General features: G+C 37.2%; 1 protein-coding gene across 1 annotated transcript; it reads left to right on the forward strand.

Moving 5' to 3' along the window:
- The first annotated feature begins 7,211 nt into the window (after positions 1–7,211).
- LOC131645988 (protein NODULATION SIGNALING PATHWAY 2-like) lies at positions 7,212–9,055 on the forward strand. The gene has a single exon (XM_058916171.1). It carries the CDS (start codon positions 7,286–7,288, stop codon positions 8,798–8,800), a length of 1,515 nt encoding a protein of 504 aa, XP_058772154.1. The 5' UTR covers positions 7,212–7,285; the 3' UTR covers positions 8,801–9,055.
- Positions 9,056–15,075: the final 6,020 nt, after the last annotated feature.

Below are 15,075 nucleotides of genomic sequence, written 5' to 3' on the forward strand. Positions count from 1 at the left end.
TTGCTAAATGCTTATCTTTGAGTGTTTAGTTCTCATTTTTTCATGGATGATTTATTCTTTGTTTTCTTGAACCCTCAACCATGATTTTTGGTATGAATTTTTACCTTGCCTTAGAAGTAGGGAGTATTCACATGATGATGTGGTTGAATTCAAGTTGGGGAGAGAAATGGTTGCTACATATGTGGTTGTTGCTATGAGGTTGAAAAGAAAGAAAAAGAAAAAAAATGTGAAAAGAAAAGAAAAAGAAAGAAAAAAATGTGAAAAAGTTTTGAAAAAGAAAAAGAAAAGAGAAGCGAATAATTGTGCTAATAAGTATTGTGATTGGTTTGAGAAACGTGTGGTTAAGGAAGAAGTTTGGTCGGAATTGTGTTGTTTGAATCTTTGGTGGATTGATCACTCTCTTAGGTATAGGCAAGTTTTTGTTTCGATTAGCCTTAGGACTTATCCCTTGTTTGTTAACCAAGCCACATTACAACCTTGAAAAGCCCTTGTGATTCTTGCTTTTGTATCTTCAATGTGATTTTTGGATGAATGCATAATTTAATCTTTTGTTTGCAAGATTGTTGGATGAGTGTTAAAAGTCTTTCACCTTTGTGTGTTCTTCATCCATTCATGAATTTTTGCTAGGTGTGATTCATGATGTGGGCATGTATTGTGTTAGAATGTTTTGTATGATTTTTGTGCTTAGGATTTGTTTCATTTACATGTTGTCTTTGTAGGATAGTGGTAAGTATTTACTTTGTTTATACGTTTTTGTATTGAGCCATACATTTGTTTTTGGTTTTCAAAACTTGTTGATTCACAATTCTTTGGTTTATTGCTTTTGATTCTTTGATTTATTTGACATTGTTTGAGGACAAACAAAGTTTTAAGTTGGGGAGAGTTTGATAAGTGCCAAAATGTTGTTATTTTGAGTATATAATTGTGGCACTTATCGATTCTATTCATTCTAATTTTGTAATAAAATCTCCACTTTTGTGTATATATACTTTAGTTTTCATTTGTTTTATATAGTATTTATAAGCTTTTCTTATGTTTTTTGTAGGTTTTATGCATTGTGGGAAGTATTAGGAGGTTAAAAGGCATTTTGGAGCAAGTTTGGAGGCCAAAGGAAGAAGTTGTGTGCAGCAAGGGCCGCTCAGCGGCGTGTAAGCGCGCTTTCCAGGGGCGAACTAATTTTCCTGGCCGCTAAGCGGAGCCCTGTTTACTGTTCTAGATATTTTTGTAATACGTATAGTCCGCTCAGCGAGGTTTGGCCGCTAAGCGGCCGTAGCAGAAATTGTGTTTATATTTCTTCATTTGTAACATTTCTAGGGTATGGTTTTGGAGAGTTTTTGGTTCCAACTCCATCATTTTCATTCTTAGATCAAGATTAGCTTAGAAAACAACACCGGGTCATGCACTTGGAAGATCGGAGGTGGATTTCTCATCAACCGGAGCTGACAACCCGTGAGATGTTTGGTTTATCTCTTCTATTCTTTGTGTATTTCTTTTGTGTTGGGTTTGTTTGTATATTTACTTGAATCTTATGTATATTTACCGATTATAATGTTATATTTAACTTGCTTTATAAATCTGTGTTGATATTGTTCTGGATTTTTGCTCTGTGCTGGAGATTTGAGTTGCTTTAGAGATAAACTGCTTGAATCTTTATCTAGGATGATATTCTGTTGGTTCTGAACTCTAGAGATAGATTTAGAGCTAGCATTCACTGTTTGTATCTATTCTTAATGCTTTCGTGTTTGAGCGGCACGCGAGAGATCGCTGACGCGAGAATACGGATGTTCTCGTGACTTTGCGTTAGAGATAACCTTAGTTGTGAGATGATCTCGTTTGTGCTCCAGAGATGGACGCTTATGTGAGAGATACGTGATGACATAGATGAGTATCGTAGGGTGAGCATAACGGGTTGGTAAGTGTATGTTTGTGAAGAGTGAATATATTTACATTCCTGATAAGTTATTTCTCTTCTAAGAATGTGTTTATTCTTTTCCCGTCTATATCTTTGTTTACTTTTTTCTCATTCAAACCTATGATCGAAACCGTAGAAACTGTTGAATGGCATCTCTCCATCTCTGTGGACGATAATTCTCGGATCAATACTTCCAAATATTTTTTGTTGCTTGCCCTATACTGCATTCAACAACTTTATGATATTTTCCTTGTGTTTTTACAAAATGCAACTTACTCAAATGCGGCTAGGTGAGCTTTTACACTTTCTCTCTTTCACACTTCGAAGCTTCAAGACTTGCTGAATAAACCAATCATACAAGCACTTGTTTTAGTCTTCTTGGAGATTAGGCTTTTGGGGTATCTTGAAATTGAATGTCATCATCATAGGTGTAGCGGGGAAAATCTGATATCGAAGCCATGGGATTGACTCGAAACAATATTCCGTTTGAAATCGCCACCGCGCTTTATTTTTTCAAAGGAAAAGGGAAAAGAACGTAAAACCCAAAGTTTTGTTTTTAAAACAAGAAAGAGATCTCAGGTACGGGTGTTGATTATATGAGGGGAAGGTTTAAAGCACCCCTCATATCTGTGGTACTCCACAGGAACCTTTTTGAAAATCTGTGTGTGTGTGTGCTAAAAAACGGTTTGTTTTATTTTTAAAATAAGCTCGGCAAAGCGTTTAGCTTTGGGCCTACATACCTCCTCGGTGCAATGGAGAAGTCAGAGCTAATGTAGTTCCGCTTTTTTTGGGAAAAAACGCTTTAAAAACGAATAAACACTTTATCGTCGTTGGAGAGAAATACTCAGCCATTGATCTTAAGCATGAGAACAAACGAGTTCTTTGCATCGCTAATGAAAGAAGGGCTCCAACTCGGATAAAATCGACGAGTATGCCACTAGCTCTCTCACGCGGAAAAGAACTCATTATATTAATCAATTTCAAAATCGTGGGGTATAACCACTCGTTTCGACGATTAACGGTGTCTAAACTTTTGAAAGAAAATGCCAACAAGGGCAAAAGATATTTTTAAGAAAGAGGTTTTGAAAAGGTTGCAAACATAAGAAGGTTTTTGAAAAAGGGAGAAGATTTTGAAAATTTAAGAAGGGGAGGAGATGAAGAGGCTATCCTATTGCGTAAAATAAAAGCTAAGGAAAGAAACGGTCTAACCGAAGAAGAAGCCAACACTTGACATTATGAGTCAAGGTAGATTTCCCATCCTTTGGACTTATCAATACCAAACCAACACATTATCACTTGGGGATCCAGATGAACTTATTATCTTTGCACCACTTTGCATTAAGCACATTAAGATTCTGACGAAAATTGGGCAGAGTAACGGCTGTTTTCGGGTAAAATCCTTATCTCAATGCCTTGGAATTAACCATCAAGGGCTTTCAAGGAAATACCTGCATACACAAACAGACAACAATCCAATGCCAGACAGACAGAATAACAGCAGAGTAATAATCAGAATAAGAGTCCAGAGGCACTAGGTCCATAAGTCCGAATCTCCAAAATGCTAGGGATAGTAACCAATAGTCCAAAGAGAGCCTTATGTGTTTTTTAGATTTTTGGTTGTTTATTAGTGTTTTAGCATAAAAGTAAAGTATGGTCCAAGTGGACAAAAGGAAAATAGCGGAAGCATAAACATATGTCCAAGTGGACAAAGAGAAAATAGCGGAATTATAAACGTCCAAATGGACAAAGAGAAAATGGCGGAATGTAAATATGATGAAATGATAAAATAAAGCGATAAAGCGAGAAATATAAAGAACGGTATAATAAATGGCGGAAATTAAAGTTAGTTGTTATATGTTAAAGATAACCATCTTGAAACTTGTCAAGTATGTTATCAAAGTTAGTAATGAAGATCGATGGTGAGTGAATGATGTACTCGGATTTAAATTCAATGGAGGTTTATCAGAAGCTTGATAAAAATCATAGCGACTACACGATAAATACCTCCACAAGTCTTAAATCACCGCATACAATTCTCTTCCATATTTGATCTTTTATCGAGTCGGGACAAATGTAGGAGAACTCTCCATGTATCAAGATCATCAATCAAAAGAAATAAGAAGGAGAAGAAGAAATGATCTAGCCTTTATCAAGAATCCATAGAATTCTCAAGATGTTAAGACTTTCATCGATCAAAGGAGATAAGGTGAAAAGATAAGAAATGAAAACAAATTGATCTAGTCTTTATCAAGAATCCATAGAATTCTCAAGATGTTAAGACTTTCATCGATCAAAAGGAAATAAGATGAAAAGATAAGAATGAAAACAAATTGATCTAGTCTTCATCAAGAATCCATAGAATTCTCAAGATATTAAGACTTTCATCGATCAAAAGAAAAATAAGATGAAAATAAGAATGAAAACACAAAAGATAATCAACTCACACTATCATTAATATCATTCATTCATCTTGGTGGATTAGGTCATTTCAAACCTATCAACACCCTAGATCCAATGATATTAATGAAGTGTAGGAAGAAGGAAGCCAAAACAAGCACAAAAAAGGCAAAAAACCACATTCTGCCTGCTGGAAATCGATTTCATGCAGGGGGAAATCGATTTCCATAGTGCAGTTTTCAAAAAAAATAAGTTACGTTCAGCAGGAAATCGATTTCAGCCTTAAGGAAATCGATTTCCTCAGTGTAAATTTCAGCAAAAACAGCATTTAAAGGCATGAAACTTGACTTGAACAAATATACAAACACCTTATGATCACACATCAATTAGAGCACGAATTTTCCATCAAATCACCGACAAATAGCACCAATATAGCATCAAAGATGCATTGAATACAAACAACAAAGAATCACATTGTGATATACAAAAAGGATGAAGAAAATTACCAAATCTTGAACAAAACTTAGATCTACTTCAAGAATCACCAACACAAATCTTGATCTCTCAACAATTGAAGAAAAAAGAGTGAAATGGATGGTGGTTTAGCTCAAAGTTTGTGAGGTTCAAGGTGTGACTCACAAACTTTATGAAAGAACAAAGAGCTTTGGTGAATTTGGTAGGGATGAGGAGAGAAATTGCAAGGGGTTTGTTGGCTCTCAAAGCTTCAGAAATGAGAGAGTAGTGGGCTCTATTTATAGGATGAGAGCAAGAGTAGTGGTAATTTGGTCTTTTTGCATTTGGTAATTAACTTGTGTTTAATTGGTGATTAAAGTGGCATTTAAATGGTAATAAATGGTAAAATGGGGTTTAAGTGGGTTTAATGAAGAGAATTATTTTGATGAGGTGGAAAATTGGTAAAATGATCAAATAAAAAGGTGCCAAAATGATGTCAAGCTTCCCTCCTTATATTTTTTTGAATTTCGCCTTAAGGAAATCGATTTCCTCAGGAGTGAAATCGATTTCACTCTGTTCCAGAAGAGAATTTGGCGCAAAATACACTAGGGAAATCGATTTACCCAGGAGGGAAATCGATTTCATACTGTCCAGAATGTGATTTTGTTGAAGATTGCTGCAGGGAAATCGATTTCTTCAGTCAAAAATTTGAAAAATGCCTTGTTTATTGCATGTCTTGGCTTGGTACCTACAAAACAAAAGCCTACAAAGAAACAAAGCAATGTTTTTGGTATTTGGGTTAGTATAGTATGCATACAAGACAAACAATCATTGGTGATTGATGGTCCCTCTTATTGATGAGGTGAGTGCAACACCACAAACAAAACTTCCAAGTGAAGCTCTTGATTAGTGATTGGGATATGAATGATATAGGATCTTAGGGTCAAAAATTGGGGTATGACAATAGGATGTTTTGTAGAATTCATTAAACCCTAATTCGTCTATTTGCATCTTTGACCGCTTGTCATACTTGCTTGGCTTGATAAGTTTCATCAAAGGTTTCATGTTCACAAGTAGAGTTGTTTAAAAAAAACCAAGAACTGAACTAAACTGATGTTAAAATAACCGAATCGTTATGTTTGCTTAGTGAACCAAACCATTATGCACAAACAATTCTAAAACCGAACTGTAACTAAAACCAAACTGAACTGAAACTGAACCTGAACCGAACTAAAACTGAAAAATGTTTAAAACAGGTTAAATTTTTTAAATAAAAAATAAAAAAATAAGTTAACGGTTTGGTTAGGGAAAAATTGTCTTCTTACGGTTTGGTTTGGGAAAAATTGGTACGATGCAAAATTTGGAAACGGTATACCAAACCAATAATTTTGGTTCAGTTCGGTTCTTAGTAAACTAAAACGGTTCGGTTCAGTTCGAGTTAATTTTTACTATGATTTGGTTCAGTTCAGTTTAGTTTTTCTTACAAACTGCACCATGAACAACCATTCACAAGTGAAACCAAGTTATCATCCAAATTGTCCAAGTTGTTATTATAAAAAAACACATAATTAAACCATGATAATCTTTGGCTTTGATCATTCATGTAAAACATGATTCCACATGATTATTATAATTTCTAGTTGTTTGGTCAGAGAGTCTAAGTTGATCTTCATTGTCTTCGCTATCTTTCTCATTAATCTAACCACGATACAAGATTTTATGTATCCATTGTACTCCAGACAAGTCGACCAATATTGTTCCTGACTTGGGTGGACATTGTGATACTTTAATTTAAAGTTAATCGAAGAGGTCACATCGTCCAACATTATCACAAAGAGTCAACCTAAGAACAATAAGAAATGACAAATTTCATAAATACAAAACAAAAACTCTATCCCAGTCTAAATAATTGAAAATAACATAGAATAAAATTCTACACAACCAAAATATGTGTTTCTTATATATTAAAAATACTAGAAAAAACTCACTCATTATATAGAGATGTATCTGGCTAAAAGATCCCTTAGGATTTCCAAAATAAATCCACAGCATTCACACATAATCTACCATAATAATCTACCATAAAAAAAAATACGATTGTGATTGTATAAAATCTAGACAAAAGAATTATTTCCAAATAACGAAATAGAAAGATAACATAGCCTAATTTAAGCGATAAAAATAAGTGAATTCATATAATTAAATTATCTACAAGTATATAAGTCCAAGTATATAGGAATTTTAGCTTTTGTAATATGCTTTTTCTTAGTACTGGTGTGTTGAACTGCTCTTAGTTAGCAGAAACTTTTGTTTTTTGCATCTCTTATGCCATGTGGTTAATATATTTCTTTCTGTTGGCCTTTCAAAAAAAATTATCTACAATTTTATAATACAATAATTTACTTGATATTAATTTTTTAAAAAAATGAAAATTCTCTTCTATTTTTTCTCTATTCCAGCCTCTCTATAAATCACATTTCACAAAAGACTGTACGGCACAAGTCGGTGCTACATGTAATCATCATGAACATGGACATAGACATAGACATGATCATGGATATGGATGCAATCCCAGATTTTCTACACTTTTCCAGTTACACTCACAGCACAACCTCACCCACTTCCGAAGACGATACCTTAAACAACACCTGGTCCCCCCTCCTCGATTTCGATTTCTTCCCCGCCAACCAAGACCACTTCCACGACTTCATTGATTCCCTCACCAACAACGATGAAATCACAACCGTTCATCCAAATCTACTCAACCCTGTCTCCGAGGAAGAAGAAGAACAACAATCATCCATCGGAAACCGAACAGACGAAGATAACGACAGAAAAGGCCTCCGTCTTGTTCACCTCCTCATGGCCGCGGCGGAGGCTCTCACCGGCACCAACAAAAACCACCGTCTAGCTCAAGTGATATTGATTCGGCTCAAAGACTTAGTGTCTTCCACTCACGGCACCAACATGGAGAGACTCGCCGCGTATTTCACCGAAGCGCTACAAACTCTACTCAACGGCGTCGACTCTGCAAACTCCACCAACCATCACCATCACCACCAGAAGCTTTGCTTACTCACTGCACCCCATCAAACAGACCTCCTCTCCGCCTTCCAGCTTCTCCAAGACATGTCCCCTTACGTCAAGTTCGCTCACTTCACGGCCAACCAAGCCATCCTCGAAGCCGTTACACACAAACGTAGACTTCACATCGTCGACTACGATATCATGGAAGGAGCCCAATGGGCTTCACTCATTCAATCACTTTCATCACGGAAAGACGGCATCCCGGGCCCACATCTCCGCATCACTGCATTATCTAGAAACAAAGAGCGTGGAAGTGGACGGAGATCTATAGCTACCGTTCAAGAAACCGGGAAAAGACTAACGGCGTTTGCGGCTTCCGTTGGACAGCCGTTTACTTTTCATCAATGTAGATTGGAGTCAGACGAAACGTTTAGAGCTTCTTCGTTGAAGCTGGTTCGTGGTGAGGCTTTGGTGTTTAACTGTGTGATGAATTTGCCTCATCTTAGTTACCGGGCTTCGGACTCCGTTGCTTCGTTTTTGAACGGTGCGAAGGAGTTGAGATCGAAGCTTGTGACGTTGGTTGAGGAGGAGGTTGGGCCCGTGAATGATGCGGGCTTTGTGGGCTTGTTTATGGATTCGTTGCATCGGTATTCGGCGATGTATGATTCACTTGAGGCTGGGTTTCCGATGAATAAATGGGCTCGGGCTTTGGTGGAGCAAGTGTTTATGGGCCCGAGGATAATGGGCTCAGTGGCTCAACTTTATATGGGTGGTGAAGAGGAGGGGCAAGAGAAGGGCTCTTGGGGGGAGTGGTTGAGTGCGGAGGGGTTCAGGGGAGTTAGTGTGAGCTATGGTAATCATTGCCAAGCGAAGCTGTTGTTGGGTCTGTTTAATGATGGGTATAGGGTGGAGGAATTGGGGAACAATAAGTTGGTGTTAGGTTGGAAATCAAGGCGTTTACTTTCTGCTTCTATTTGGACTTGTAACTCAGAGTCTGAATCTGATTTTTAGATGATATCCTTTCTGTTTGATTCTGAATATGGAAATTAAACCAAAGGTTTGATGTGCAAGAGCATCATCTTACAAGTACCGAATATACATTTTCAAAGTGGCGCCACTGTTGTCAATGTCTTCTCTGCGGAAAAAGAGTTCCTTCAACTTACTCCATTTGTTCTGGTTGTGTGTTTGTTTTTGTTCTTTCAAGATTTTGTTACATTTGACCGAAGTGTTGTCCTCTTGGTTGATTGAATGAATGTCTTTCTAATACACTAAGTTACTAAATTGATTCTTGAAATGGAAAATATTAGTTACTATTTTAGTTTTCGAAAATTTCCAATTGACAAACACTTTGGAAACCGAAGATACTCATTTTAATTTTTGTGTTGACTCCTAAAATATGCATCATGAAATATAAATTTTGGATTTTCTTCATTAATTTTCTTTGATTTCTTCTCCTTTCTCTCTATCTCTCTTAATCTCATTCTCCCTCTTGATTGTTTTTTAAATGATAAGTGAGAAGAGAAAAGTGAAAAAGAGGATCCAACTCCTAAAATATAAATAAAAAAAGTATTTAAAATGATATTATATTTAATTTTAATTTTTAACTAGATGAATCAACTTTTTTATATATCGCTTTTATTTATATTTCATACCACATTTATTTATATTTCATTTTAGGCTAAATATTCTTTTTGGTCCCGTAAGTATACCCTTGGGTCCATTTTGGTCCCTTAATTTTAAAAAGTTTCAAACTGATTCTTTAATTGTTCAAAAAGGTGCACGTTTGTCCTTTCGGTCAAATAAGGTGTAACAGACGTTAAATATTCCTACGTGGCAGGTGATGTGGAATTGTTTATATGTTTTTATATTCTATGTGTCATTGCTTCCACCTTTCTTCAAATTAGCTTCGTCCCCAATTTCCTAGTTTCTAGGGTTCACATTTTCAGAACTAAATCAAAGGGTTAGTTGTCAAGCAAGGTTGAAATTGGTCGTGGAAAATGAAGTCTTCTTCCTCAACAAATTCTGGAGATGTACATACGATTCCAATTTGAAGAAAGGTGGGAGTGCATAAGGGATGTTGCGATGGAAACCTAAATGTGGCTGTAGAGACATGGCTACTCTACGAAGAGCTTCAACTGTCACGAACTATGGACGATAATTTTGGGGTTGTCGTAATTATAAGGTAAATCGTATTTAATCGCATTCCATTGTTGTGTTTGTTCTGATTGGAATTTTATTCTGAACGACATCGGGTGCAGCACAACTCGGATGTGGCTACTTTCAATGGTTCTATGATGATGCTGAGGATGAAAAATATCAGTTTATTAGGAATCAAAGGAGTAGGTTGGAGAAGCTTGAACAGGAAATTGAGGCTGCAAAAATGGAGGTGGAGTGTTTAAAGAAGATGATTAGAGAATTACAAAATCAATTGAAGAAGAGCATGAATCTGGAAATATTTTGGAAAAGATTGTTTTCTTTTCTTTTAGTTGTTGTTGTTAGGATGTTGTAATAAGGTAAATCAGTTTAACATAGTTTGGGTCAGATGCTACACATTGGATTTGTGTAGTAAAAGTTTGTAATAGATGTATCATTTTCCATTTCAATTAAAGGATGATTTAAGTGTTTCAATAATGAGTTTCACATTTTCATTATGTTTCCATCTCAAGCTTAATAACAACAGCAATCATAAGGTTTAAGATGCATAATTAACATTGTTGCTTAACGCCAACATAAGTTGTCAAAAAAGATCTTACATAACACAATTGCTTAATACCAACAATAGTTGTCCAAAAAGATCTTACATCAGATTCAAAATGCATAATTAACATAGTTGCTTAAAAGTGCCAAAAGGTTCGTAACATAAAAGAAACACAAAAGACCCCACAATTTAAGATTGCTACAATATAACTAGATTTTCCAGCTTGGGGTGGCTCTCTTGGTAGGAGTTGTCCTTGTTGTTGGGCCAACAGCTGTTATGGCTGCATTCAATCTTGTTGTAGGACCAGGTGGTATGAAAGGGGTAGATGGCCTTTTAACTGGCAACTTCTTTGATTTTTTAGTCACTTTCTTGGATTTTGAGGTAACTGGCTTAGATGCTTGAGAAGGCACAAATGTGGAGGTTTGAGTAGGCAATGCTTGAGATGCTTGAGCAGACACTGGCTGGGAAGCTTGAGTAGGCAATGCTTGAGATGCTTGAGCAGACACTGGTTGGGATGCTTGAGCAGACACTGATTGGAATGCTTGAGTAGTTGATGGAACCTTACAAGTAAGCTTGTTGTGACCTGGTTTTTTACACCTGTTGCATGAAACAATAAATCCAGTCCTTCTCATTTTTCTATCAGACCCATCAATTTCACCTTGCTCTAAATTCCTTCTCTTTTTGGGCCTTCCAGGCATTTTCCTATATGTTGGGGGCAGAAAATCAGGATACTTTGTTCTTACCCAAAGATTAGAGCCATTAATAGGAAAAGTAACAGGTTTGTAGACTTCAACATATCTTGACTTTCTATAATAATCAGGTATGTAGTCATCAACCTTATGTGTCTTGAATGCCTATGACATATTATTTAGAACAACATCACACTTGTTATGTGTCTTGAAGTATGAGCTACTCCAAAATCTTGGAGGGGTGCCCATCATGTGCTTGTATGCTTGTAATACGGTGAACTGACTTTTAAAGAAATGTTGCGGATAGCAAGAGTCGCCACCGACTTTTATTTTATCCAATTATAGAAAGGCTAAAAGAACAGGAAAATACCTTTGAAAGATTTTGAGTTCGGGGGTGTTAGCTGAAGATTTTGTTTGGGAAAAGTATCCTACGAAGGTTTTGAAATTCGAAAGAAGATGGTTATTGATGACCATCTTTTGAGATCAAAAATGGCTACTGATGGCCATGTTCGAGAATGATGGTTTAAGTTAGGACGGAGACAGTTAGCACTAAAGCTAAATTCGAAAAGAATCATCTTTTGGGACTTAAACATTTTTACGAAATATGTAAAGTACTGAAGCTTAGCGTATTTTCGTGGCATTCTCGATTCTGATTACGTTGCCACGCGTCGAAAGAGCGTTCAGGCGGGAGGATTTGAATTTCGAAGTAGTTTTTATAACTGCACAAAGACAGATGGCATCCCAAGGATTCTCGTGAGTAACGTGGCATCAGATTAGTGTGGGACCGTTAGGGTCGAAATTAGTATAAATAAGGGTCTTAGTATTAGGATTCCGTGTGTTCATTTTGTACAAATCACTCACATATTGCTCAAGTATCAAGTGTTAAGAGAACGAGTTTTCGCTGAGAAATGTACGTATGACACCAACACCATTTTAAATACATTTGTATCTTTCTTTACTCAAGTATCTTTTGATATTACTGCATTTCGTTCACTTTCTGTCATTTACATTCCTGCACTCTTTATTTTCATTCTATTTAGTTTCGAAGCATTTAAGTTTCTGCACTTTAAGATTCCTGCACTTTACAGTTTTTGTCTTATATTTTATCTTTATCTTGCCCTTCGCTGATGTTATATTTACGTGTATAACAAAGTGATTGCTAATCTTTATTTCTTTGACTAAGTATTTCTTATTTCGAGACAAGCCAACCATAGACATAATTCGAACTATCATGAATAACAACCTTTTTGACTATGTCCTAGGATCAATCTAGTCGATCCTGCGAGTAACCAAATCATATTTATTATAGTTTGGAAGACTAGCGGTTGTTTACCGGAAATCACCGTAAACAAATTGGCACGCCCAGTGGGACAGTGTCAAACAGATTGTTTTAATTGATTGTTTTGTTTTGTCTAGAAAATATCAAGACCTTGTATGAACCTTAGGAACGGTAAATTAACCAACAGTGCACAACCGATTCTTAAACGAATGTACAACAAGAAAATGGTCAAAATGGCCAGTGGAGGGGGAAATCAAGATCCCCTACAAGGGTCAGGAACAGTAGCAACAAATTCTACGCACGTTTCAACTTCTACTCAAGAGGTGCAGGCTATACCAGTTTCGACAGGATCTGAACCCATAGGTAGTTCCCAGGCGGCACCCGAAAATACTATAGGGACAACAGGGACTATACCAGTTTCGAGTTCGACCACCGCGCCTCCGTTCATCAGCGCAAGCGAGATACCACCTTTCTCGACAAACGCTGCAAGTCAGTTATTTTCCCCAGGACCATCATCGACTTTCGAAGGTCGGAGAGCAAACAATCCATATGGAATGTCATATTCATATATGACAGGATTACGAGGACCAGGGCCTACATACACTACAACTAACCCGACGGTATTTTCGCCGAATGTCAGTTCGATAGGTCGAAGCGCACAGAATACTGGCTTCTCTGCCCAAGTACCCCCTTTTACCACAAGTAGTCAAGCAGCATTTCGACAGGAAATGGATGCAAGTAACCATGATATGTTAGGAACTCTTGCCAAATAATTGGGCTCCATCTTGAATCCGTTAGCAACAAACATTGCTAGGACTAACTAGGATAATGTGGAAACTTTCCAAAAAATATCATCTCAAATAAATCGAATGGCAGATTTTTTAGGAGTTCCACAAAATAGACGAAGGAACAACCAATCAACTTATCAGGAAGGGGAACCCATTCTAGAACAAGTTCGAGCCACAGCACCACCATCTAGACCAACACCAGTCGAGCAAAACCAAGTGATAGACTTAGAAACTCGAAGGCAAACGACTAACGTTGGCCAACAGGCAGTTGCCCAGCAACAGCCTAATCTGGTGATGGTAAGAAGAAACGAACATCCTGACGAAGTGGTCCATAGGGTTAGGAGAGACAATTTGGCAATAGAGAACAATCTCACTGCCATGATAGAGAGAATAATGGCTAACAATGGCCTTAATACCGGGCTTCGACGCCCAAATTATACATCCCCAATAGCAGAATATATCATGCAAACGGAATTGCCAAGGGGTACCAAAGTACCAAAATTTACTAAATTTTCAGGGGACACCAATGAGTCTACCATGGAGCACATAGCCAGGTATCTGACGGAAGCAGGGGATCTAGCAGGGAACGAAGATTTAAGGATTAAATACTTCCCTAGTTCGCTAACAAAAAATGCTTTTGTTTGGTTCACTACTTTGCCCCAAATTCCATAGATGCATGGGCACACTTGGAGAGACTATTCCATGAACAATTTTACATGGGTCAAACTAAGATAAGCCTTAAAGAATTGGCTAACATCAAGAGGAAGTTTATGGAATCTATAGATGATTACTTAAACAGGTTCCGTTTGTTGAAGTCAAGATGCTTCACGACTGTCCCAGAGCACGAATTAGTTGAAATGGCTGCAGGTGGCCTAGATTATTCAATTCGAAAGAAACTGGATACTCAATACCTAAGAGATATGGCCCAATTAGCAGACAGGGTTCGACAAGTCGAACGACTAAAAGCAGAAAAGGCCAGAGCAAGTAAAAGTTATAAGAAGGAGAGAGTAGCATACGTCGAAGCAGACGACGTTGATGGCGAAACTTTCGAAGATTCATACAGTATGGAAGAGGTCGAAATAGATCTTGCTGAGTTAAAAGAGGCGCCACCTTATTCTTGCAAATTGCTCACGCCTTCTAATGGAAGAAATCCAGTAGAGAATGATAAAAGCGATAGATTTCCTAAGAAAACTTATACATTTGATGTCACTAAATGTGACGAAATATTTGATTTATTAGTAAAAGATGGCCAGATGATAGTGCCTCCCAATTCAAAAGTTCCTCCGTTAGAACAACGGAAGAAGCGAGGTTTTTGCAAATATCACGGTTTTTTAGGCCATAAAACTTCACAATATTTTCTTTTCAGGGATTTAATTCAAAATGCTATCAAGGATGGACGTCTAAAATTTGCTTACAAAACCAAGAACCATATGAAGGTTGACACAGATCCTTTGAGTGTGGCTGACACTAACTTGTGTGAACCACTTGACGTCAACATGGTGGAAGTATCTGAAATTGATGCTGCTGAACCGGAGATGAATTCAGGTGGAAAGCAGGCTACTGAAAGCCTAAATACCAATTCGATCTTCAATACTGATGTTGAAGAATCCTTTGACGCTGAGATGACTGAAGATCTGAAAGGAAAAACAAGTGAGGCCACTGAAGACCTCACAGTGAAGCTTCAGCAGATACGAATTTCCGAGGCTCCTCCGGCAGTTGTTAACATGGTCAATGTCAGACGGCCTTTATCTGAAATAGAAGAACTAGAAAAATGGCTGATAAGGGAGAAAGGAAATATTGAAATCCTAACAAGAGGGGACAGTTTGAAGGAT

Source organism: Vicia villosa, linkage group LG2 (genome assembly GCF_029867415.1).
Source record: "Vicia villosa cultivar HV-30 ecotype Madison, WI linkage group LG2, Vvil1.0, whole genome shotgun sequence".
In the NCBI taxonomy this organism is placed as follows: Eukaryota; Viridiplantae; Streptophyta; class Magnoliopsida; order Fabales; family Fabaceae; genus Vicia; species Vicia villosa.

Coding starts and splice junctions, on each gene's coding strand:
- LOC131645988 (XM_058916171.1), top strand. CDS start 7,286: ATGAACATGGACATAGACATAGACATGATCATGGATATGGATGCAATC.